The following is a 27,275-nucleotide window of genomic DNA, read 5'->3' as shown; positions in this document are numbered from 1 at the left end:
TGGCGAGTTGGCACCACTAATGTAATAGTGTGTGCTGCTTGTTATGTTGGTATCAGGTATCTTGCCTTTTTCTACAGAGTTGGGTAACAGCTCATAATAACAAGACTAGTTCATTGTGTCCCAAATGATATTCCAGGCACTAAACAAATAACTACAAATCTCACGAAATTATACATATCAGACCATATGTGAATAACTCCCAACTGTGGACAACAGATTGTCCAAACATTCGGAATGCTAAAGGGGAGAAGCATATCAGGGCTTTGAGTATCTTCTGTGAACACATTCTGCATGTGTTGCCACTAAATGCTTACTAATACAGACAGATCCACAGGTAATTGCATGCTTAATAATCCAGATCTTATTGACACAAGCCATTGTGCCTTATAAAAAATAAACTGAAGTTTTTATGCCCAAGTCACAAGCACCCATTAATGATTCTGTACCATCTTCATAAAATGCATATTTAGCCTGCAGAATTATTTTTGTAATGAAATGACCTCTTGCATAACGTTACTATATATTAGTGAATGCGTCCGTTTGTCTTTAAAGGTGCATTTTATTTTTAACCAAAGCCTGCGGTTTTGCAAAGTGTTGAGTAACATTTTGTCACGTGACATAATGTGTAGATGTTAATGTACAGTACGTGGCATATGTCACGACAAATACAAGCTATGCCTAAGTGATCTGAGAAGACTTGAATTGGTGAGCTCTTTGGTCTGCCTGTAAGAGTATAAATGTATGCAAGTAGTATAAAACCATCATCCCTACTCGCACATGTAAATTGGCTGCATATAATTTAACCTTACAAACAGTTTCCAAATTCTTACTGTTCTTGGGCATGGGCATAATATGTTATGTTATTTAGTGCATATCAGATATCTAACATTTATCTTTTAAACGAAAACATAGGTAATTAACAATTATATATTCTTGGTTCTTTCAGTAAAGTCACGTAGAAGGGAAATAATAAAATAATAAAAATTAAACATGATAGAATAAAATTCTCACGACGTTTCGGCCATAACGCAAGCAGCCATCCTCAGGTGAAGAAACAGAGCTGTCAGAAAGACAGCGTCTTAATGAACACACTGTTCAATGAACACACTTAATGAACACACATTGTTCAATGAGAACACACTGTGTTCATTAAGACGCTGTCTTTCTGACAGCTCTGTTTCTTCACTTGAGGACGGCTGCTTGCGTTGTGGCTGAAACGTCATGAGAATTTTATTATATTATGTTTTATTTTTGTTATTTCCCTTCAACGTGACTTTGCTGAAAGAACCAAGAATATGAATCCCTGCAGTCACGACAGTTTTAAATCGAAACAATTATATATTGCATGGCTTAGTTGACTACCAATCATGAAAAGTTATACCATGCAGAGCCACTAATTGGAAGAGTTTGAGATCTACTGATTGACACTAACACAAACAAAAACCATGTCATTAACCTGAACCCACTAACTTTAAAATTACAGTTTTGGGGTAAGTATGTATATTTTTTATTTACATATTGCTTTCGCATTACTGTATCTCATAGAACAATTTACTTTTCTCGTGTATACATATAAGCATCCGTTTGCTTCCCTGTTTGTGCATATTCACGAGTTATTGTCCGTCCTCTGTAGACACACTTGCATAGTATAATCCCATGGTTTATTAATCTTATAGTGAAGCATAATGTATTCCAAGGATTCCCTAAAGTTTTCCAAGTATACTTTTAAACATGTTTCGGTAAGTTATGATTAATTATAAAACAAATTCACATTTAAGACGGGAATATTTTGTAAGGTGTTGTGTAATTTGCTTTTTACTTCAGAATAATAAAAAGCATGCATTGCAATAGCATCTTTATATATCTGTGCATTTGAAAGTATATATCCAGGGCTAGCTTTTCACCCTATAGAGATATGAAATTTTCATTTCAACTTTCCAAATCGAATCGCGTAGGAATGTCAGTCCCTAACCAGTGGTAAAATGCACTTATTTCACTTATTTAGTTTTACCTTTTGGCAACAAAAAAGTTAGTCTTCGCTTTACCCACGACCTACATCACATTTTACCTGTTTCATATGAACATATTATTGACACTGCGCGATCTCTGATGCTTTATTTCTCAATATTTTAGTTTGGCTTTGCTGTCCCATTTCCAACATCCCTTTGTGTTGTCGGCCGCGTTTCTTCCTTCTCTCCATCCCTCTGCATCCCCCGCTGTCTTGTAGAGGAGAATCCCTACAGACCCACGTATGTCTTCTCTGAATTTGTTGCTCGCCTTAATCCAGAAGGTATCCGTGACATTTCCTCCTTTACTTCTCTCATCAAACCCTGGAGCTTGCCTTTTTTGCCCGTCATTGTACTCGCCGCTTGGTCTTTTTGTTTGTTTGTCTTCTTTGACTGCTATTTCAGAATACGCAAAGCACGGTTGTCATCTTTTTCTCTCTCTCACCGCCTAGACATTTCAGAAAAAAAATCGTCGCAGAGATTCTTGTAATTTTCGTTACGTTTCGTGACACGCATGAAGAAGAATAATCCCACTGTGTAATCCTTCCTACTGTCAAAAGATGGCGCTGTGACCATTTGCTCTGTTTTTCACCAACGTCCTTTTTTTTCCAGCTGTACTAAGTAGTGAATCTGTTAATATCGCTGTTGCAAACACAGCATTGTGCAATGCTCTTGTAACGGGAGTGGTCTCTGTCACTCGGCGTACGGGAAAAAAATCCATCGTATCTCGGGGTGGCTGGGTGGTTAGTTATTTTCAAGGGAAATCTGAAATCTTTCCTTATGCATCACACTGCGTTCTGTCCAGAGAGAGGGGAAAACCTACCACCGCGTCCCCGGAGCACTGAACAATGAGGCTCTATGCAGGGGGTCAGCAGCCAGTCACGGGCAAATGTTTTCGACTTGTTTATTTTTTATATACAGCCATGAACATACTGTTGTATGTATTACGTTTGCTCGTTTTAGTTTAAATTGCGCGTCATATTAGGCCATGCGATAAGGCTTCTTGACGAAATCTACGATTCCCATCCCCAGGGTTTGACTGTCCGCTTACAATGGTGAAATATGTGACTTGTGCATGTGTCTGAATCACTGAACGAGTGAAGGTTTAAAGTGCAGCCCGACAATTACTGTACTTGCTCACGCTACTGCTGGTGGAAAGGACTCACGAGAGAGAGAGAGGTCTAGAGAGCCTTGTTAGAGGCTATTTACGCGTACTCTTCCATGCTGAAAATGAGGTTGAGCTGAGTTGGTAAACAGTGCCATCGTGTGGTAGCGAATGACATAACCAGGGTTATTTAGCTATGTTCAGGACCACCTTTAGTTGATCGGTATTTGGTTTCATTCAAGACAATAGATGGTGGCACTTCATATTAAATAGGACTATAGTTACACATCCTTGGCTTGACATTCTTATTTTGTGTGGTGGGGAGGCGATCAGCATAGTTTATATCTTCACGTCGAGGCCGGCAAGCCGTAATTTCCCAACGCTTGACAAATTTACAGCTCTGACATGAGCCTTACATTGCGTACGCATCGCTGGCCACAATCTCAAGCGAGCCTTACATTTGAATGCTGCACTATATATATACTGTAGTTAGATATTCTTCCGATCCCGGCACTTATAAGGGTCACCCGCTGCATTTGCGATCTCCCAAAAGTACAAGAGCAGCCATGCCAACCTCCCAATGGGCCACCAGGGTCTCATGTGGCTTTCTCTTGAGTAGTGCGAGGCACTTTGAGTGTCAAGTTGAGGTCAATTCAAGTGCAGTGTATATTTGTAAAACGTCTTAATTTTTTTGTCATTATTTGTTCATTTCTTTTGAGAAAGCACATAGTGCTGCTGGCAATAATATGTAGTTGTGGGTAGATTCGATTCCATGACCTCTTTGTGCGGAAACATATCTTTGTTCTAGAAATAGGTTTTACCCTTTTAACTGGCACAAAAACTGACACCTTTATTCAAGGCATCATGTTTGCAATAACCACAACACAAGCAGTCAAAACGCAAACAAAAGAGACAACTCTGATAATAATATGCACTGTCTTTGAATTTGATTGGTCCACACCCGAGACGGCTTTTCTTAGAGCCTAGTCTCCACTGGTGTTGGACCAGAAGATGCCAAAAGGCATAAAACCTATTTCTATATCTTGTTACTGGCAAAGGAGGTCTCATAATATATCTTTGGTCTGTCATTTGGTCACAAGAAGAAAGACAGGTAAATATGGGGCCCTAATCTCTTTGCAATGCCCCTCCAAAAACTAAGCATTTTTGTTTCTATTGATCACTTGTTATGTTGACGGCCTTTCATTGTACGCATAGTTGCCTGCGTCCCTGAGATTTCAAAGGCATTGAGATGTGTGCCCCTGACCGGATACCCCAGCACATTCCTGTGTAGCATTTTGGGTTTGAGGTTGGGCTGTCGTCACTGGGCCAAAGGCAGGAAATAGATTTGTTGTTTCCACAGAGCAACCTGAGGAACACTTTGTCACTGGCTTCAGTGGACAGGAATCTTGCCTTCTCATTAAGACATTGTTGGTTTGTATAATGCTGTGTGCTGTTATATAGTGATTATCATTTTGGCAGATTATGTTGCTGCCTTACCTTGATGATTATCGCTGAAAAACTTGTTTTAGGTACCAACAACATTCGGGTCCATAACAGCTATGTAGTTTTTAAATCGACTTTCCTCAGCCGCTGCTCATTGCTAATACCTGAAAATAGGATTATGATGTCGATAGGTTTATAGAATGGATAAGTCTCACGTTGTATTGCGTCATGATATCCGACGTTTCACTCCACATGCTGGGAGCTTCTTGAGGAACGACACTCGGTACAACTTGGAAACACATCAGAGAGTTTTAGTAGCCCAGCCATAAAAATCTACACTTTGTTATAGAGTGGATGTTTATGCAGTATATTTCAAAAGTAACCACTTGGTGTTTCCATGTACAAGTAAAGTATGTCTTAGATTATTGGCCTTAGTCTACTCAGTTTCAGTTTCATTTATTTGGAATAAGCCTGTGAGCCATTCGGCTCTTGATACTGTCCTTCTAGACTCTCGTCGTGGCATTTGCCTAAACATTCAAACTATGCACAAGTTTTTCTCTGCTGGCATTCGAACACATGCTGCTTTAAGTCTACAAGGAGAATACAGTAGTTGATAGACTATTAGATACTTTGTTTCTTATGTGGCGATACAGAACAGAAGGTGGTCTATTTGATTATTTTTCTACCCAGAATGCTGCACTGCCCTGTAGAGTTTATTTAAGTTTAAGCAGTTTAAACGAGACATGAGAATGAGTAGTGCATGGGAAATAGGCAAACCCACCCTTTAACAAAACGCCTCCAGCTACGTGAAAAAGTAGCCTCTGCATAGTATACTTTTGCTTTACAAGAAAACACCTCTGAGAAAGTAAATTCATGTTATAAAGTTCTTGGCTAAAGCTGTAACCCTTAAATCCAAAGAATTTTCCTGCTGCTGTATGTCACTCTGAGTAGCGTTACATTTGCTGAGTGTAATACATTGCATGGGTATCTCAATATTTTATAACGCATGGCTGTGTTTGATGTGCACAGAAATATTGTTCTAGGATGTAGCACTTTTAATGCGTTGTAAATCCAGCTGCTGGTATTTCATCCACTATTTGGGTCGCAAATTACAAGTACGGTCACAGCCCCAGGTGCGTGCAAATATTTATGTTGGGCTAGGCATGCGCTCAATAACACTGGCACATAGCCACGCTCTCACCCAAATACGGGAAGATCACCGGTGCTAACAGTCGTGCCTCTCCACTACAATACTGATATAAATTAATGGTGTTTTTTTATATTGTTTTTAATAACAACCGAATGTGAACCCGGTACAAAGCGCTGATCCCAGAACGGAGGGGGAACAAAAATCACGCTAAAACATCCCAAGTTTGGCCCGGTGGGGGATAATGAAGGGGACAGAATTGGGCTCGGGTACCCCACCCAGATACGGGCTACTCGCGAAGGCTTGAATGTGGAGGGACAATTCGTGGTGTTTTCATTCTTGTTGCTATTTTCACGCTTTATGTGATTTTTGTTGTTACAGAAGATGATGAAGTAGATGGTACCTTCACACCTCGGTCAGATGGTACGTCTGGTGGGTTTTAACCTGCTTAAATATATTTTTTGCATATAACTTAATTAGTTTTTTTTTACGTATGCCCTTAGGTATAATTGATTGTATATTTTTTTTACAAATGAAGACATGAACATTGATAAATACGTGAAATTCATATAGACGTAAAAAACAGGTGAAAGTGATAAAATAATCAATGTATTTAATATCATTAATTAGTTTGTACGTTACAGTGGATGATTAATTTGGCCTGGTGCAGTTGCCTGCTTCATTTACCGATTATCCTGTTGAACATTGTGCAGCTAATGTATCGTTATATATCCCCAAACTTTCATTTCCTTGCTGTCAATGTAATGTAATTAAAATATTATATTCTTATGTATTTGCTCATTTGCATATATTAGTGCGACATTTTCAATATCTATGCAAATGTAGATAATTTGCAATTCTACCTTTGGTGCTGACAGTGATATCGAGAATATGTTTCTGACCATGTGTCATGCGTGGAATTTGCTGCATATGTGACACTTCTGTGGTAGCCAAGCATGCGAAAAGAGAGAGCTCAGGGTGGATGTATTGTACGCCTTTTACAGATCACGATAATGTTTTCAAACTTACCAATAACACCTTTTTATCCCATTGTGATACAAAAAAATGTAATTTTGCAGAACACTTAGGTATTGGCCTGAACTGTGCTCTGCACGTTTCTTTATCGGCTGTCACATAGCAACCGTACCAGAAGGCTTGGCTTTATGGTCGATTGCTTGCAAATGCGCATCTGTCACCAGCCATTTTAAATGTGCCACATTTTTTTAATTTTCACTATTTTCACAATTGTAGGCCACTTTCCCATTTGTCACGCTCCAGCTCCTACATTTTAAATATACCTCATAACTTAGATGCGATGAGTTATGCAAAAAAAATGTCTTATTCTTGCGTAATTGTGTATTGCTCTGTTGCGAAATCTCAGGTGTTATTTTGGTCCTGTGCAGGGAATTATTGTTTGAATGTGTGGAAAATAGAAATATTCTTACGTGTTCCATTTTCATAGCATCTACCTTATAAGCAGCTCATATGTATGTGTGTACATTTGTTCAGAAAACTTCTCCTAGACCACTTCACCAAATACAATAAATCTGGAGTTATTTTAAAGGAAGTAGGAGTAGGGGGTGACAGAAAACCAGGTGGATAGGTGACGTAAAATATATCGGACACAAAGGACTGGGACTGAACTAAGCCTTAATGCTGGCTAAAAAAAAATAGAGCCATGGCAGAAATTTGTTCAGTTTCATTGTTGCTAAGGAGCCAACAGAAGGAATAGAGGATGATGATGATGATCACCATACTCTATATTCATTCTGCATGTACTTGTTTGCAATAACACTAAAAATGGAGCTCGACCCTCCAGGACAACAAAGTACGTGTGTCCACTGAACGTGTAGGAGGCTATAGCAGAGCTGTCGATGCATCATCGTTCTGTCATCTGGCGGCGTGTTTATCCTCCTCGCAGTGTTGCGCGAGGTTAACAACCGCGTTGCTCTTCTTCGCCTGGCTGCAGATCACGTGGTGCCGCGCTCCAAGAGTTTGTCGGACAGCCGGGATTTTGATGCCCAGCAGCAGAGATCTGCCACACTGCCTGCGCGCATCTGCCTCCGCTCGGCGGCCCAGCGGTAAGCTGACACTTGTTATTTAAAACAGGCACCTAACAGATGTGCTTCTTTCCCCAATTTATACTGAACAGCTGGATAACGGAGATTACAATTCGGATAAATCAGTGATAAGTACGAGGGGTTTTTTTTTTATATATATATAAGCACGTTGCAAAGATTGTATTAAAAATCAAATTCAGAATAAAGCGGGACCTGATCCACAATTTCAGTGTTTATCAGACTTCATAAATTCAGTCTGGCCTGATTTGCATCTTGCATTATTTGCATATCGTACAGCTTGCATAGCTTCACTCACCGGAATTGATTCATCGTTACATGAAGATTGTGAAAAAGGGAGAATTACACAGAGACAGAACAAATGAGATTGTAAAAACAAGACAAGAGAGAACCGATTCCTGAATGAACTCGTGATGAAGGTGCATCATTGCATGTTTAGTAATCTTTTAAGACTATACAGTTGCGGTGTTCTGCAAGCCAGAGCAAAAAGTTATTTTTGATATTCTATATTGGCTGTTTAGTGTACATGTATGACGTGATATTTGTTGCAATTTTTTGTATGATTTCCAACAATGTAAAGTAAGTGTGGCTCTCCACTGCGGGATTAGAGCCTCGTCACGTGATCACTCTCAATGGGTGTTGCTTATCCATATTTCGCCATGCCGCTCAGTGTGGATTGGTGAAGGTGGGGACAATGTTTCCCCGCATAGGTCTACAATGCCTGGTTAATGCATGGTTGTCACCCATCCAAGAGCTATCCAGGCGTTAACCCGCTTGGCATCTGATCGTAGGCATTTTGACTGTTTAGCGCAGGTAATTTTTTAACATGTTCATTGTGATTAATTGCCATTACACGTTATCAAGTTTCCGCTTCAGCAAACGTATATGTTCAATAAGTTTGAAAGAAAACAAACTTTATATTTACTGTATACTGTTAGAAGTAGCCTTATTTGTGAAATAACTTTTCGATTGTGGCAATCTTCAGCCTATCTTCTGAACCAGCTGGTCCGATAGCTCCGTATTGTGCACTTTCTAATGATGACCAACACGTTGATGATACACCCATAGAGGGTGACAACAATGACATTCTACTCATCAGACTTTCTCCATGAAACATCCCACCTGTCTTTATGAGTTTAGAAAAATATTCGTTTGGAATATTTGGCCGCTTTAACTTTCTACGTGATAAGGCACTTCGTTGAGCCATCATTTGTGGCCGGACCACTTCTGAAAAAAGCTATATAGTTCAGTGGGCCTTACCTGGTATAACAAAGTTTAATAGTGTAGTTTAATTTACTAATATTGCACGGGTTTGATGGAAAGACCAGTGGTTCACCATGTGCCATGTACCATTGGTGGATATTTTCATGCCAGAATAGTAATGATAATGTAACAATGCATAGGTTTTATGATAGAGTTATCGCAATTATTTAGAGAAAAGATAAACAAATAGGAGGAACAGCTATATTAAATAAGTCCACCCCTCTATTATGTCATGTATGTACAGTGAGGGAACAAAGTATTTGATCCCCTGCTGATTTTGTACGTTTGCCCACTGACAAGGAAATGATCAGTCTATAATTTTAATGGTAGGTTTATTTGAACAGTGAGAGACAGAATAACAACAAAAAAATCCAGAAAAACGCATGTCAAAATTTTTATAAATTGATTTGCATTTTAATGAGGGAAATAAGTATTTGACCCCTCTGCAAAACATGACTTAGTACTTGGTGGCAAAACCCTTGTTGGCAATCACAGAGGTCAGATGTTTCTTGTAGTTGGCCACCAGGTTTGCATACATCTCAGGAGGGATTTTGTCCCACTCCTCTTTGCAGATCTTCTCCAAGTCATTAAGGTTTCGAGGCTGACGTTTGGAAACTCGAACCTTCAGCTCCCTCCACAGATTTTCTATGGGATTAAGGTCTGGAGACTGGCTAGGCCACTCCAGGACCTTAATGTGCTTCTTCTTGAGCCACTCCTTTGTTGCCTTGGCCATGTGTTTTGGGTCATTGTCATGCTGGAATACCCATCCATGACCCATTTTCAATGCCCTGGCTGAGGGATGGAGGTTCTCACCCAAGATTTGATGGTACATGGCCCCGTCCATCGTCCCTTTGATGCGGTGAAGTTGTCCTTTCCCCTTAGCACAAAAACACCCCCAAAGCATAATGTTTCCACCTCCATGTTTGATGGTGAGGATGGTGTTCTTGGGGTCATAGGCAGCATTCCTCTTCCTCCAAACACAGCGAGTTGAGTTGATGCCAAAGAGCTCCATTTTGGTCTCATCTGACCACAACACTTTCATCCAGTTGTCCTCTGAATCATTCAGATGTTCATTGGCAAACTTCAGACGGGCATGTATATGTGCTTTCTTGAGCAGGGGGACCTTGCGGGCGCTGCAGGATTTCAGTCCTTCACGGCGTAGTGTGTTACCAATTGTTTTCTTAGTGACTATGGTCCCAGCTGCCTTGAGATCATTGACAAGATCCTCTCGTGTAGTTCTGGGCTGATTCCTCACCCTTCTCATGATCATTGCAACTCTACGAAGTGAGATCTTGCATGGAGCCCCAGGCCGAGGGAGATTGACAGTTCTTTTGTGTTTCTTCCATTTGCGAATAATCGCACCAACTGTTGTCACCTTCTCACCAAGCTGCTTGGCAATGGTCTTGTAGCCCATTCCAGCCTTGTGTAGGTCTACAATCTTAGCCCTGACATCCTTGGAGAGCTCTTTGGTCTTGGCCATGGTGGAGAGTTTGGAATCTGATTGATTGATTGCTTCTGTGGACAGGTGCCTTTTATACAGGTAACGAGCTGAGATTAGGAGCACTCCCTTTTATAGTGTGGTCCTAATCTCAGCTCGTTACCTGTATAAAAGACACCTGGGAGCCAGAAATCTTTCTGATTGAGGGGGTCATATACTTAGTTCCCTCATTAAAATGCAAATCAATTTATAACATTTTTGACATGCGTTTTTCTGGATTTTTTTGTTATTCTGTCTCTCACTGTTCAAATAAACCTACCATTAAAATTATAGACTGATCATTTCTTTGTCAACGGGCAAACGTACAAAATCAGCAGGGGATCAAATACTTTTTCTCCTCACTGTATATTGTACGTTGAACTTAGTTCGCACCGTACGTATCCAAACGTGCTAATCGGAGGCTAAGGGAGCTGGACACTAATGAAACACAAGAAAACATTTGATGCTAGTCTTATCCACACTCCTACTGCATCAAACCTCACTCTGCCTGCTGTGTATTTACAGTGCAGGGTTGCGCTTAATTCGTAACAGATGGCAAGGTTTACTGTGTTTACTTCCATTTTGGACATACTTCTTGTTTGTGTAACACATCAGGGATATAGTCACATGTCTGCTTAAAATATAGATTTTTCTGGACCGATTTGATGAGGCTGCAAATCGGTCTTCTCTGTTCTGTTGTGGTGAATGTTGCATAGAACCATAATTTCAGCATGAATGAAATGCCTAATTGAATAAAAAGTAATATATATTAATCACGTATGTGAAACCCACTTCGTAAACCTATGCAGAGCAGTGTCATGCTCTGAGGTTACATGTTATATTTTTTATATTTTAGAGCGGTGTGAGGCCTTCTCGATTTGCAATTAGGATAGAGGACCACAGGCCACAGTTGTAGTGTGGATGGGCTGGTGACGCTGTGTGTTTACTTTTGCCCAGGGACGGGAAGTTGCATTTAACTCTGCTGCGGTTTAGGAGCCAGGAAAAGAAAATCCTTGTGAGCCATTTCCTGAGTCTTTATACCCTTCTCTGCACGACCTTTATTTCATTGCAGTCGCGCAAGAGAATTGTAAGCGAAACGCCATTAACAGAATTGTCGCGAACAAACACCACGAAGAGTATTCATAGCCGCCCCTCTGTGCCTTGTATTTCAACAACATTGCCAATAGTTTGTATTCCAGCAATAAGCCATTAGTTTGCTTTACACGTGAAAGCATTTTCTTGTGGTGGTGTCACGTGGCGTGACTGTAGGAAATCTACCTCCCCCCCTGTCCTCCCACCCCACGCCACCACCACCAAGACTGAGAGAGAATTGTGGAAAGCCGCGTGATATTCCCAGCGGAGCCTGTAGGGTATAATAATGCTGCTTCAGTTGTGAATTCACACTGTGCGGTGGGCCTCAACCCTAACAACAGGCAGCATGAACTCCGTAATTCTCGCCCCAGTGGAGTGCAAGTAAGTTAACTTCAAACATTTTCCCCATGTTGCTGCACCACCATTTTTTCATCGTCATCATCACCAACAACAAAACCGTTTAACGAACGTGAGTGTGATTTAAAGCTTTCGTGACTGCAGGGATTCATATTCTTGGTTCTTTCGGTAAAGTCACGTAGAAGGGAAACAATAAAATGATAAAAGTATAAAACAATAAAATTGAAAGGTTCCCGTCGTGAGAATGTTATTGTTTTATATTTTTCTTATTTTATTGTTCCCCTTCTACGTGATTTTACCGAAAGAACCAAGAATATACGTGAGTATTTAAGCAAGGAGGATTATTTTCTTCCAAAGTTATTCAAAGGTTCCCTTAAAAACGTTGAGAGATGTATTTTGTTTTGGGGTAATGTTTATCCCAAATATATGTATTGTGTTTTTCGGTTTGTATTAATTTGAGAATATTGCTGTTATGGCTTTACTTGTATATCGGCAGTGTTCGTGCACGTGCAGTATCATATACTGCATTATAATAACAAAAAACATTATTCGGCTGGATGACCTGGGTGGAATCCTGTCTGGCTTGACTGCCGCGCTCCAAAAGTGCGCGTGCGTGGTGGTGACGTCACAGGGCACATCTGCGTGACGACGTCACTTTCCTCCCCCCACCCCCCCCCCGTACACTCCAGGGAGCGGTGGTGAAGTGGTTAGCGCTACGCTGAGCTACGAACCCGACGACCCGAGTTCGATTTCCCGCTCACGGCCAACACCAGTGACGATTATCTTTACCTGTCCTGGGTCTCCCCGGGGTCGACTCAGCCTAAAACAATGAGTACCTGGTGCGGTGTGTAAACATCGCCACCTGGGAGACAAAGGCGGTCGGGCGTGGTCGCTGGCCATCCACCCCCTCGTGTGCCGTGCCGGCCTTCATAGGTGCTCGCGAACAGCACTTGCCCCAACAGTCTGCTAAGACTATACGGGGGGGGATCTTTGTCTTTGTTCTGTTCTGTCCACGCTCCACTCCGGACGTGTCTCCAGTGCAATTGCCGTGCCAGTGCTGTCACGTGTTGCGTATCATACGGCCATAACTTCATAGAGGAGGGAGGTGAGCGACAGAGACAGAGGAGAGCGATGAGGGTGGGAGATAGAGGAGGGGAGGAAGAAACGGGGGGGGGGGGGGCAGAGAGTGAAAGGGCATGAAACGGGAGAGAGCAAAACGGAAAGTGGACAGCGAGGGAACGTGACGAGCTGTTGGGGAGAGAGGATAGGCGAGAGATTGAGACGGAAGGGGGGGGGGAGGAGGTGGGGAATTTAGGAGGGGAGAGAAGTGAGAGAGAAAAACAAGGGGAGAGATATGAGGGGGGGTGTTGAGATAGCGGATGGAGGAGAGGCGACAAGATTTGAGAAACAGAGACGGCGAGAAATCGAGATAAATTCCGACAGTACTGAGAAGGCAAGAGAAAGGTGGAGAGAGAATGGGCTCCATATAAGAATTAAAGTTTTGCTTGCTGGCTGGGAGGGGCGAACGGTTGCATCCAAAGGATGTGCGGTTTGCTCGTTTATTTTAAAATTGGGGTTTACATTTTTGTGTTACCACCAGATGGATTGATAATTATCGCCCTGAGATTGTTATCATTGTCGCTGTGTAATTGCTATTTAAAAAGTAAATACTATTATTGAGCAGCTATGCATTGCTTAATATAAATTAATAATTCGATACTGTATATGATGCGATGATGAACTGTTTTGAAATACACTTGATTTAAACGTAATAATTTTAATGACAGGAGTTTGTACGATTGTTTTCACCTTCGGTAGCTTTATAATTGATTGTCCTTGAGTAAACCTTTGCCTTCAGTGTGTATTATTGTATTAAAGAACAGTTTCCTTTCTTTTGATATATCATCCGTGATGAAGATAGTTGGTGTAACAGATGATGGCTCGCTATGAGGCTTCTTCTATGCCATGCGCACTGTGTTGCCTTATGACGATGCTGCTGGGAGTTTCCAACCAATTGCCTCCCTCCCCACTCTCGCTTCCCGCATTTCTCTCAAACGCCCACCCCTCTCCGTACAATCCACCCACCCACGCCACGCTCCCCCCTCCTGCAACCCACCCTCCCCTCCCCCTGCACCGACCCTCCTCCTGCACATACCCACCCTCCCTTTCCTCCTCCACCCACCCTCACTCCCCTCCTGCACCCACCCTCACTCCCCTCCTGCACCCACCCTCCCCTCCTGCACCCACCCTCCCTCCCTCCCCTCCTGCACCTACCCACCCTCCCTTTCCTCCTCCACCCACCCTCACTCCCCTCCTGCACCCACCCTCCCCTCCTGCACCCACCCTCCCTCCCCTCCTGCACCCACCCACCCTCCCTCCCCTCCTGCACCCACCCACCCTCCCTCCCCTCCTGCACCCACCCTCCCCTCCTGCACCCACCCACCCTCCCTCCCCTCCTGCACCCACCCTCCCCTCCTGCACCCTCCCTCCCCTCCTGCACCCACCCACCCTCCCTCCCCTCCTGCACCCACCCATCCTCCCTCCCCTCCTGCACCCACCTACCCTCCCTCCCCTCCTGCACCCACCCACCCTCCTGCACCCTCCACCCACCCGCCCCTCCCCTCCTGCACCCACCCACCCGCCCCTCCCCTCCTGCACCCACCCACGCGCCCCTCCCCTCCTGCACCCTCCACCCTCCCTCCCCTCCTGCACCCACCCATCCTCCTTTTCCTCCCCATGGATCCATCCACCCTCCCCTCCTGCACCCACCCACCCTCCCTCCCCTCCTACACCCACCCTCCCCTCCTGCACCCACCCTCCCTCCCCTCCTGCACCCACCCACCCTCCTTTTCCTCCCCATGGATCCATCCACCCTCCCCTCCCCCTGCACCCACCCACCCCACGCCCCCCATCCTGCAACCCACCCTCGCCTTCCCCTGCACCCACCCATCCGACAGCGAGTGGGAGCCCCCTGACAAACGCGTGGACACACGGAGCTATCGTGCGGAGCCCAAGAGTATTTTTGAGTATGAGCCGGGAAGGTCATCCGTTCTAGACAAGGAAGCACCGGTAAGAGAAGGATTTATGCACTTCGCCTCACGATTCGTTCCTTTTATCTTGGCTTTTCTTTGCAAACACTTAGCAATGTGTGAGTTTCTCCTTTACCAAAACAAAATGTTCTCATAAGCTTGTGCCCTTTACACATATATAAAGGAAGCCTTGCAAAGCCATTCGAGTCACCGGTAAATAGTTTAACTGCTGTTTGCTGCCTTAAGAAAATGTGGCTTATTATTGATTCCTTATCAACTGAGAAAATATACACATTTGTTTACCCCCATTGTGTGTTAAATACTTCCAAGGACTGTGCACAGAATGTGTCGAGTTCATACTCCACTGGTTGGTTCTGGATGCTGTGTCCATGCCGAAGCAGACTGAGCTAGTTGCTTTGGTTGTCGCTGAAGGCTCTGCTCGTGTGACTCTTTTGCTCTGTCTCGCTGGTTGGGTTGCTGAGATATGCTAGGAGCTGACGATGTGAATCTCGCTCCTCCTATTACTCCCGGTGTCTTTGTCTGTGTGTGTCATCTGAAGATGGGGGGGGGACAATATGTTCCTGGCAGGCCCTTTTGAGTCCAGTCATGGCTGTTGTGTTGTGAAGGAAGTCCACTTAAATTTCTGCATTCTAGAGGGGACGATATATTTGAATTCATTATTATTTTTAAAGTCCTTTAACTGCTGGGTGAGGATTGCCCCACATTTGAGTCATGGGGGTTGTTTGAGTAGAGTACAGTATACTTCATCATATCGGTCATTGTTGGTTGGTGAAGAAAATTAGGTTGTAGCTGTGACTGGTTCAAATATCAATCGCAGCTGATGTTGCAACGGCCAGAAATGTAACTGAGATCGTCAGGTTTATTTCACAGTGCACTAACCACCCGCACCAATACTACTACCCCCCAGGTTTCTTTTAATTTAGCGTGTTATTTGGAAGTGATTAAACTTTGTAGTGTATGCTTAGAATTTTTTAATTGTATTAATAAATTCACTTGTGTGACTTTAATGAGAAGGTAAAATGAAATTTCTAAATAACTGTTCATAAAAGTACATATATTTTTTTATTTTCTGAACATAATTGGGCATAATTGACCTTGTGCCCAGTTATTGTTTTCATGGAAAAGCATGCCTGGCATGACTCTAATACACAATTTTCCTTTTGTTTTATACAAGAAAGAAGGTTTTCCGTTTCAGGAGAATAATATTAATTAATGTATTATCTACTAGCATCAATGCTGTTCATGTGCGAATGGGAGTGACCTAATTGTAGATAATTTATTATTTAATTGAGTGAATTGGATTTTTTTTAATTACACTGAGGTGTTATCCAAGTTTATTAACTGCTTTGACATTTTAATGAGCAGTTGTGGTGAATATCAAAAACTGCTGTGACATCATCTTCTCCTGTGTTCAAACTTAAGGCTGTATTAAAACTTTTCTAGACTGTCATTCGGATATTGATTTTCCTGTTCTTTGTCATTTTACCATTTGTTGATGAAGTAATGGCTCCTATTTTAGCTCTATCCATAACGAGTCCAAACAATGTGTGCCAAGATCACAAGTGGCTACCTTTTATTTATGCATGAAGAGCAGGTGATACGCTTTTGAGTGAAATGACAATTGTGCATTAGTGGGAGCCAAACGCCTGACAGTTAAACAGCTGTTCAGTAGGTACAAATTTTCAACTGCACGGCAAGGCACATGGGACAGGAAAAAAGCACAATGTCTCTTTTTCCGCATGTTGTACCACGTTTGGCCTGATGGTGAAGGAGCCACAAACACTGTGGCAGGAGCTCCCAGTGAAGAAGCCGCAGGCCTATGGAAGGCTGGGTTCAGACGGACGAGCTGAGAACGCAGCCGAGCGAATGAAAACAGGGCCTGAAGCAATGGGTACAAGAAAGATTGTGCAGGAGGAGGAACAGGTGGAGAGACAGAATGGAAGGGAAACAGGAATGACACGCAGAGTAAGTTTACTTACTGAATAAACTGCCTGGTGACCAGAAAAGTGTTCCTTAAACCCATGTGAATTGTGTACATTGTGGCCTAGTTGTTTTGCATTATATCACAAAGTACTGTGAATTTGAAATTGTGTAAAACTGTTGTCTGGAAGTATACCTAATATTTAGATATCTCACTGAAAGGAAATTGATCTACTTTGTTTTGTTTTAGTGTTCACTCTTCTCATTTGTTTTTGGCAGTTCTTCTCTATAGAGATTCTGAATTATGGTGGTCCTCTATCCAATGGCAATGTTGTATCAGGGTTTTAATTTTCCTTCTCTTTTGTTTGAAAAATGTCCCTCCTGTGTCATGCTTGTTTCTCACTTCTGCATCCTCTAGCCGAGCTATGTAAGTATGGAGGAGATAGACGTTCAGAACGAGGAGTGGTATAAGTTCTTTGCCGAACTGGAGTTTGGCCAAAGGCCGGTAAGTGGGTGTCTTGAGCTGAATCATGGGCCTCCCCTGATCACGGCAACCATCCCACGCTACTAGTGGCAAATCAGCACCGTGTGATATCATGTGGCTCAGCTTTGTCTTCATCTAACGTGGCTCAGTCCTTACCATTATGGGTCTAACCGCTGTGTGGAAAATCATTCCATGGGTGATTTTAGTTCCTCACGCAGCTATATTCGAAGGCTGCGGTGTGAAATTAATCCTTTTTTTTCAAAATAATTTTAAATCGCACTCATGTAATTTTTACTGATTTTTTTTTACTGAGAACATACCACTGTGAGAAATGTTAAAATGCTGCTTTGTGTGATAAAAATCGATAATTTTAAGTACACGGCACTGCCTTTATCAGGCTTAGTTTTTTTAACGTGATTTCATGGTTTTACATAATGTTGTTGAACATTGAAACAATGTTTTCCTTGACAACAAACTTATTGATTGTCTGATTAGATACCTGTATAATAAACATTTTAATCTTTGCATTTATTAAATCAAAAACACCTCTTTATATGCAATTCGTTTATGGGCTGGGATCTTTAAAATAATCTGATGGGTTTGTTTGAAATTTTATAGGATGTGTTCTTTGCAGTCAGAGCAAAATATATATTTAGAAATTGTGAGGCTGCACAAATCCATATGGATGGATTTGGTAACAGTGTTTGTGGGTAGTACACTGCGCTCCCGTTGCTGTGGCTTGCAAATTGATTATATCAATTGTGCTCTTTGAGGGCCATGCCAGGTCAGGACAACCTGAATTGAGTACGTGTTGTTGCAGGCTCTGGGAAAAAAACGAATAAAGGCATTTATATGTGGCATTCGTCTTTGCACCCGCTCACCTCCACACTTACGTATGCTGGGTCAGGACAACAAATGGTCCTGCGTAGCACTTGTTCTCAATGCCCGGCAGGACCATCTTGTACTCGAGTCCTCAGTCCTGGCAACTTCACATGCGAATGGTTAACCTGAATTATGATACTGCTTCCATGTCCACAGCTGGGCAGGCAGTGGGCACATGATATTGTATTACTTCCGGCCACCCATCATATATATGTATGAATTGTATGACCCTACTAAAATTGCCGAAGCTGTTCACATTCTCCTACAGCAGTTGAGGAACCTCGCTGAGAATATGAATTTAAGACTAATTTTAAATTAGTTTTCGATATTTTAGAAGGATTTGTTATTAGATATTTTAGTAGGCATTTGGGATGGTGTATTTAATATTTTTATGAGAGCTATGATACTGTGTTTACCATAGCTTAAACATTAAATTAATTTGGTTTTGATCATTGATCATGGTAATTTTTACTTTTGCAATTATTAGGAAGTGTTTTGAAAGTATGTTTGCAATACGTGGAGGTAAATCATTAACTAATAATACAGTGTTTACTGAGTCTATGATTACAGCTGCAAAACACTATCCTGTGCATCTGCAGAACTGTCAGCAAAATGACAGGTTCATTTCACAATTACATTTATTTTCATTGGGCATGAGCTTGATGATTGTAATGCCAATTTTCATATAATCCTCGCTCACAAGCACATCTCATTTGTAAAAAAAATAGTCGGATAAATGCTAAGGTTCCCAAAAATACATTTGTATTTGCAAGTACAAAATAGATCACACATTTTACCAAAAAAAACGTTCATACTTAATTAATATTTTCTTCATGATACGGATATTTAAATTTAACATTTAAGCAAAAGATATCCTGTATTATTTTAATGTAATTATCTTTAGGAATCATCCATTATCATTTCCTTGTGGCTTATACTGTATTTTAATAGGATGCCTAGAACTGTCTAGTGTTTCAAATATATTATGTTTTATCTCAGTGTGCCTCTTAAATATGTACACATGTATTTTATTCTACATTACCACATTTGCACTGTAACTCCATTTTATCTCATTAGCTGGTGCAAATGCAAAATTCGCCAGTGAAGCCTGGATGGCTTCTTTCCTCCACACAGCCACCCTGGTATATTCTCAGATTTATGGATTTTTCCCAGTCTCTTCTGTCTCCCAGCATGACGCTTCTGTTACTAATGCCTCCTCGTATTGCATGTCTTATCTTAGTCCCTCTATTCCTTTCCAACTCTCATCTCATCTGTCCTTTCCTCCTCATAAGTTTCGCAGAAAGATCTGGGAATACACGCCAGGCAACTGTTCCATTCTGCCTCCCCAGGAAAAGCAGGTAATATATATCCACCCTGGGTCACCTACCCACAATCTTGTTGAATCTGTCTAGTATTTTTCAGTGTAGACCCATGATCTATTTTAAAGCTATTTCAGTCTTTGAAAATAATATTTATAGGCACAAAAATACATTCACAATGTACATAAACTTACAAATAAAGTCAGAATACATTTATAATGCTATTGAACTGTTTTTTTTTCTCTCTACCTACTAAAGCCTGATTTTAGATTTAAAAAAAAGATAAATACTTGTAAAAAATGTATGTCCACTTGTAATATTATTCTGAATTCGGAAATATTCTTAAAGTCAAAAGCATATGGACCGGTATTTAAAAAACAATACAAATATGAACACAAGATGGCAATTATTTTATTCTTGAATTCTACATTTGTACGTGTACAGTATATACACAATATATATAATGAAACCAAATCTAACATACACCAACACGCGCTTTGCTAAAATAACATTGAACGGATAGTAACCTATCAAATATGTAACATTGCATAATGGCCCGTTCGATTGGACTGTATTAATTAATACGTCGCAAAAGAGACATCATAGCGATACACTACTCCGCTTCTGACTCGATTATCTGGTTTGACCACCTAAACGTGAAATTCTAGTTGTTGTTTGCTTTGCATCTACACCAGCCATACGAAAGAAGAAGACGAAGCAATACCACATCAAATTATCGTAAAATTGTATTAGATTGACCAAGGCTCTTGTCAGGGAAAATGATCTTCATTAGCTCCCGTCATGTTGCACTCAGCCGCTTATATTAACAGCAGTCAGACACAGTCAAACTGTGTGTGCACTTGGTGTTCTAATGCTTTAATATCATTCGTAGTTTTGTTATTTTCGCTACTGCTGCTGCTGCTTTGTATGCATCGTGTAACCTCACCTGCAGTCTACTCATTGCTATAGGGCATGCTTCTTGACTCTTTTTGTTGAATGACTGCAAACTACGGAGTATCGTTTCAATGCCAAACCATCGTGTAAACAGAATGTTTCCGTTCCATTTTCTCTCTCGATGTTGAGCACAAATCACAAATATACCTCGGCATTCCTCCTGCTGTATTGTTGGACCAATGGATGGACCAATTTGTATGTAGCTGCGCTATGAAACCAGCGACCCGAGTTTGATTCCCGTTCACGGCCAACACCAGTGACAATTATTGAACCGGTCCTGGGCCGCCCCTAAATCGACTCAGGCTCAAATGAGTACCTCGTGCACTGGGGAGACAAAGGCGGTCGGGCGTAGTGCTGGCCACCCACCCCCTCGTCTACCGTTCTGGCCTTCATAGATGCTCGCTAACAGCACTTGCCCCAACAATATGTTAAGGCTATACGGGGGAAATTTGTCTTTGGTGTTTTTAACATTCGAAGGTATCTTTCTCTGAATGTGGTGTTAGGGTACCACAACTTATTTTTGTTTGCAAAATTAATAAATAGGTTTTGAATGGATACAATTTAGAATGGTGAAATAACGGATTGCTTATAGTATTAATAATGTACACATCTTTGTAAGCCCACTGCTGAATGAAGGCTTGTCATACCATATTGGTTGTGGGGGTTGTTTGATCATATGTCGTCATTCTGGTCTGTATGGTTTATGAGAGAGGAGGGCCCATGACTGATTCAGATATCACTTGCCAAGTATCGAACCAAGGTCATTGGTTCATAGATTAGTGTGCTAATTACTGCGTTATCACAAATCCACCATGTGTTGTTGCCAATCGGAGAAAAGAAACTGGTTCACATAGATGTTCTGCAACATCCAAGGTAGCTGTCGTGACACTGGAAAATTAATAAATTTATAGCTGTGACTGGATCACGTCTCAGTGGCTGTCCAAATATATTTTGGGCTACATTACATCTAAAGTATGAATATGAGAGCGTGTCTATGCCTGCCTATGTGTGTGCATAAATGTGGGTGTAAGCACGCCCATTGTTGCAGAACTTTTGAGTGCGTGGTATGTGCATTCATGGAACTTGCATCTCTGTGTGTCAACAGCTGTAGATATCTTGAATGCAATAACTTATCGACGGGAAGAACAATGTTTTCAGACAAAACAACTATGATATTGTGTTGAAGCCTAACTTGGGTTGATCAGTCTTTAATTTAATAAAGTATTGCTGCTGACTAAATTGAACAATAGAAGCTGGATATAAGCGCACCTTATTTAAGCACAGTTCTGATTTAAACAACACATGCTTACGTTATATTTGTATGGAGAAGGCAACAGGTATGTTAAACTACCGCACATACAAAGTATACCTGAACTTGTTCTCATTGGGTGTGCTCATATCCATCGTACACTGTATAAACAATGCTAAATATCTTTTAATTAGACAGTGAAGAGCCTGATGGAATCCATATAACTGAATGGGCACTAATATAATTTGACGTGTTTTTTTTATGTGTTCACAATTACAGATTGTGGTTATGGCTAGAGCCGCTCGCGCTGTTTACTCATGCGTACGATCGGGTCCCTAGCCTGGTGTCTGTTGCCAACTCCCAGGATCAAATAGTCGGGTGGTGAGCGGTAAACGTGGCAATTAAATGTAGTTCTCGCGGCAGATCAAAGGTAAAAGCAGTTGCAGAGATCTTAAGATCAGGGCAGCGTGAAGCAGATGGAGGAGTTGTATGCCAATGGGCGAACTAGGGAGCTTTGTCGATATTGTTTGTTTATGTAATTGGCAGTTGAACTTGCAGATTGGTAACCTTCAAGTGGATAGAATATAACTGCAAGAAATTGTGCTCGAGTCAAGCAAAATCTGATAGTAGGGTTTTCCCCTTTTTTCTGGCAACAAAACAGGTGTTAAGATATTCTTGGTTCTTTCGGTAAAGTCACGTAGAAGGGAAACAATAAAATAATAAAAATATAAATGCAATAAAATTCTCACGACGTTTCGACTGCAACACAAGCAATCATCATCAGGTGTGAAAACCACAGCAAGAACATTTGAAAAAAAGTTTTCTTGCTGTGGTTTTCAGAAAATTTGAAAAACAGTTTTCTTGCTGTGGTTTTCACACCTGATGATGATTGCTTGTGTTGTAGTCGAAACGTCGTGAGAATTGTATTGTTTTATTTTTATTATTATATTGTTTCCCTTCTACGTGACTTTACCGAAAGAACCAAGAATATTAATCCCTGCAGTCACGAAAGCTTTAAATCAGGTGTTAAGATGTTAAAACACCAAACTGAAACCTTTTACAAGGAATCATGTCTGCATTAACCACAATGCTTGTGGTCAGAATGCAAACAAAAAAACATACTCTGACAATATATGCATTGTCCTTGAATCTGATTGGTCCACACCAGAGACACCTTCTTTTGAGCCTCCTCAATTGGTGCTAGACCAAAGGACGCCAAAACGCGTACAGCCCAAAGGCAATGCACTATCAGAGTAATGAGAGCTCGGGGTGAGCATCTACATCATGGGACCTCCTTTGCCAGTGCCAAAATATGAAAATAGGTTTTCCCCTTTTTTGGCTCAAAAGAAAGCTGTCTCTGGGTGTGGACCAATCACTTTCAAGGACAATGCATATATTATCAGTGTTGTTTTTTATACTCTTTGGTTCTTTTGTTCAAGAGTATGGATTCCTGCAGTCGCAAAAGCTTCAAATCAAGATAGTGTGCTTTTTGTTTGCGTTCTGACTACAAGCATTGTGGTTAATGCAGACATGATTCCTTGTAAAAGGTTTCAGTTTGGTGTTTTAACATCTTAACACAACTGTTTTGTTGCCAGAAAAAAGGAGAAAACCCTATTTATCATATTTTGGTACTGGCAAAGGAGGTCCCATGTTGTAGAGTAAAATCGTTCCTTTCGCGAGGCTATGCGCATAGTTCAGTGATGCTGCTTGCGAAGTGGTCGCCTCTTGAAAGCACTAGATTCTGCACTACATGGGGGTTGGTTGTAACCCTCTTAAAGGTTACAAGTAGAATGTGACTATTCATTCGACACGTGTTGTGACAGCGTCTCTATGGTAATGCTGGGTACAACTGGAATCTCTGTGTAATCTCGGTATGCAGTGATGTCACTTAGTATATTGTCAATTCCTGCAATACGCACAGTTCTGATGTGCTCGACATTTCCACGTGTTGCATGACATTGTCTCGGCGTATGACAAGGTGACTGGGAGACAGTAATTCCTCTGTGGTATTATATGACAATTAACTGAAGCTAAGCTTGAAACCCAGTCGTGTCTTAAACATCTTTTTTAACTTCTCAGATTTCTGTTTCTGACCAAGGTCATATCAAGTGTATTATTTATTTACGCATCTACACATTCCTCCACATATTTATACTAATATAAATACATATTTCCTTCATATAAGCTTTTTTTAAATAAAATTGATACTGGTAATTTTCACAAATTATATCATTCAATGTTATGATCCAATGGTATTGTCCACCTTGGGACAGGTAAATTCTTAAACTTTTTTTTGTAAAGGAAGGTGTCGCAATATGATGCAGAATGTGTCACGCAACTTGAAAATGTGACATACACAGGACAAGAAAAAAATCTGAAGTATTTCCAAAAATTGCATTATTATTCATAGGTAAAAAGAGAACTCTTTTTTCAGCTTTAAATGTACCATCAAAGCTTTCTGTATGAGTGGCCGTGAGAGCCATTGATCGATCGTGTTGAGTTTATTCATGGCAACCAAAAGCTGTTTGGGGAAAAAAATTACGGAAAATATAAATCAATGGTTTTGGCTTGAAATTGTGATGTTACACTCTTATCCATTGTCCAGCATTTTTTTTATAAAGTGTATTTTTGTGCACTTTTGAAAAAGTGCATTGCACGAGTGAATAACAACACATTGCTTTGGAATTAAAACAAAAGGATTTTGCATTCCTGATATATTCCCATAAGCAAAAGCCGCCGCCGCCGCTTTTGAGGCTAGGGTCAGGGGAGAGCTGTTGCTAAGTCTTGTTTTTGGTGGCATGTTTTTTCTGGCCGAGGGATTTCCCTTGTGGGTGCTGCCATTTCCCACCACCTCACCCGTGACAATAGAAATCTGTTTCCTGTTATTACTCCAAGAGAAGCTCATTGCTGACCAGACACATTGGGCGTCTGATGGCCGAACATGTGGTTGTGGACAACCACATTTGCAGAGTACAGTATACCGCACATGTGATTCAGCTCCTCTGTTATCGTGTGGCACATTAAAGCACAGCTGAGTGGCAATATTCTACTCATTGCATGTGTATGCACTAACCCATGCAATCTTTATTATCTTCTCAATTCAGTTACCTCCCAAAATGTGGCTTAATTGATCATATTTCAATCATGGTACTGATTAGAAAGGGGCTGCCGTGGTATCATGGATAGCACAATGGACTTGCAATCCAGAAGTCACCCGTCGTGGCGATTGGAACAATGGGCAAGTTTCTTAAATCCTCCCCCTTCTCTCCACCCAGCCGCGTGAATGGGCACACCACAGTTGATTGGCAGGTCAAGTGCGGTGGGGTAACTTGTGGGGGGGTATGATCACCACTTCCTAGACTTCTGACAAATGTACCAACGTATCACCGAGAGAGGCTCTCCAGAGCTCCCTCTAGTGGAGGTCCTTCCACAAACGGTGATGTGAGCAGGCAATTGCAGGGCTGAGTCTTTACCGTTTTACTGAAATTGTAAAAAAAATTATTGCATTCTTACTATCCCATTTTTTTTTGCATTTGAGTACCAAAATGTGTTTAAACTCGTGCATAATATATGGCCGAATACTCGTTAATGTAATTCGTAAATTTACTTCCATTTTAATCTCTTGCACAATAAATTATAGGTAATGTAATTTCCCTTGGGAGTTATCAGCCAATTCTTAAGGGCTTTTTAGGAATAAGTATTTACGTGCTATGAAGCTATTTCGTGTGTTAATGTTAGAGATGTTTTTCAAACGTTCAAGGTTGCAGTGAACCAAGCACCATTGCACTGGTGGCGCTCATTTAGCATTAATGTCTCCGCCCAGGAGTATTGTTAACATGTTTTTTTGCTGTGCTTGCCTGAACCTGCATGCACAGAGCCTGGCAATGGTAACGGAAAGGTTTGACCGGCCTTCATCGTCTCATACCAGGCTAACCAAGTGGAAATTAAATATGTTGACTGCTCTGCAAATACGAAATATGTATCCGAGTAATAACAGGCTGCTTGTACTATTTTTTTTTACTTGGAGAGGCCTTCTTCCAGCAGTGGATTGACCATGGCTGAAGATGATGTTGGTTTTACACTTATTGACGTCTAGATCCTTTTTATGAATTCTGGTAATCTACTTTGTCTTTTTTAATATATATAAATGGGGTCTTTTGGTAAAGTCACGTAGGCATTTTTTTCACCTCCGTTAGTTTACCGAAAGAACCAAAGATTATGGAATCCTTGCAGTCACGAAAACTTCAAATCTTTAATATATATGTTTAGGTGCAGCTTCAACGACAATTTTTTCTATTTCAATAGATTTTCGATTCGAATATATGGTAAGTTGCGTGGAGGAGAAATCTATTGTGTAAAGTTTTGCCTCGTAAGCTTTAATTAGTGCTGATTCATAGCATAAGCTCATCGTAATGTTCTGCTGCTGCTTCTTCAGCATTTTATTATTAAACGAAATCTCCTCTCATTGTCGGTCAGCATTGGTTTGAGGTCAGACTAGCAAGCATCGCAGATTCATGGCTTAATCTTGAATTTCCAGGTTTTCAAAACAACAGACAACGTGCAAATCAAACTGATGTATTGTGCTGTGTATATTATAAATTTAAAATAAGAAAAAATGCACATTGAAGGTACATGCATACCATTAAAACAGTTATTTTAATCTGAAGTTGTGTTAATTCATAATCTTATTCAAATGTAATACATTTCAGTTTCCTAAATGTCATAGTATTTTTCCCCTAATTTAAAATTATTCATTTTCCAAATTCGATCGCTGTAAGTGGCTCATTTTTATATATTTACAGTAATGTATTAAATATGTTTGTCATGTACCATTGATAGGCTAACGCACAAAGTCTATATGGGAAGCAAAATAACACTGCTGATGCAACCAACACAACTCATCTAATTCAGCTGTTCTTAGGAACCCTTCATCAGTGCTATGCTATATAAATATTCAAACCCAGCTTGCTTTGAAATCATCTGCTCGACCTCCGAATGAAAAATACAGCACATCATTTCAGCGGTTTGCCATTTATTTTCCTCAAAACTCCTCACTGCGACACGAGACACATTGTAATCGCGCGTCATATCCCCGCTGGAACAAATTCATCAAAAGACGACACCTTTTTTTTGTTGCTGTCACATTTCGCCCACATTTATGGGACGCAATGTTAGGCGTCTTCCCACGTAGGCCCACCCCCACCTCCACAGTGTGCCTGGGCACCACTGCATGCACGTGTGGCCGTGATTCACGTACACCCAGGGGTAAGGGGGGGGGGATATGGGACAACTGGTGAGGGCGTCTGCAGGGGTTTAGGCGTAAGCTGTCCGATTTTAGGTGGATTATATTGGCTGCCAGCAATACAACGTTGCAGGTCCAGGCGTTGATGCTGCACAGCTGGTGTCCCCCAGCCGGTGTCCCCCAGTCGGTGTCCCCCAGTCGGTTTGT

General features: G+C 41.3%; 1 protein-coding gene across 35 annotated transcripts in view; it reads left to right on the top strand.

The window, feature by feature from the left end:
- LOC116940264 (sorbin and SH3 domain-containing protein 1-like) overlaps positions 1–27,275 on the top strand; it is a 143,639-nt gene that overhangs the window by 82,115 nt on the left and 34,249 nt on the right. For 21 of the 35 annotated variants that reach the window (XM_032949796.2, XM_032949814.2, XM_032949806.2 and 18 more), the window contains 7 exons: positions 2,228–2,290; positions 6,083–6,133; positions 7,671–7,782; positions 14,926–15,037; positions 16,789–16,983; positions 17,357–17,443; positions 19,597–19,662. In XM_032949796.2, the coding sequence (XP_032805687.2) occupies positions 2,228–2,290; positions 6,083–6,133; positions 7,671–7,782; positions 14,926–15,037; positions 16,789–16,983; positions 17,357–17,443; positions 19,597–19,662 (686 nt within the window). The remainder of the gene's footprint in view (positions 1–2,227; positions 2,291–6,082; positions 6,134–7,670; positions 7,783–14,925; positions 15,038–16,788; positions 16,984–17,356; positions 17,444–19,596; positions 19,663–27,275) is intronic. The other 14 variants (XM_032949804.2, XM_032949794.2, XM_032949805.2 and 11 more) reach the window with 10 other exon arrangements.

Source organism: Petromyzon marinus, chromosome 8, assembly GCF_048934315.1.
Source record: "Petromyzon marinus isolate PM22_M1 ecotype Great Lakes invasive population chromosome 8, UKy_Petmar_22M1.pri1.0, whole genome shotgun sequence".
In the NCBI taxonomy this organism is placed as follows: domain Eukaryota; kingdom Metazoa; phylum Chordata; class Hyperoartia; order Petromyzontiformes; family Petromyzontidae; genus Petromyzon; species Petromyzon marinus.
The sequence above is the reverse complement of the archived record's forward strand: the minus strand, read 5'-3'. Positions and strand labels throughout refer to the sequence as shown.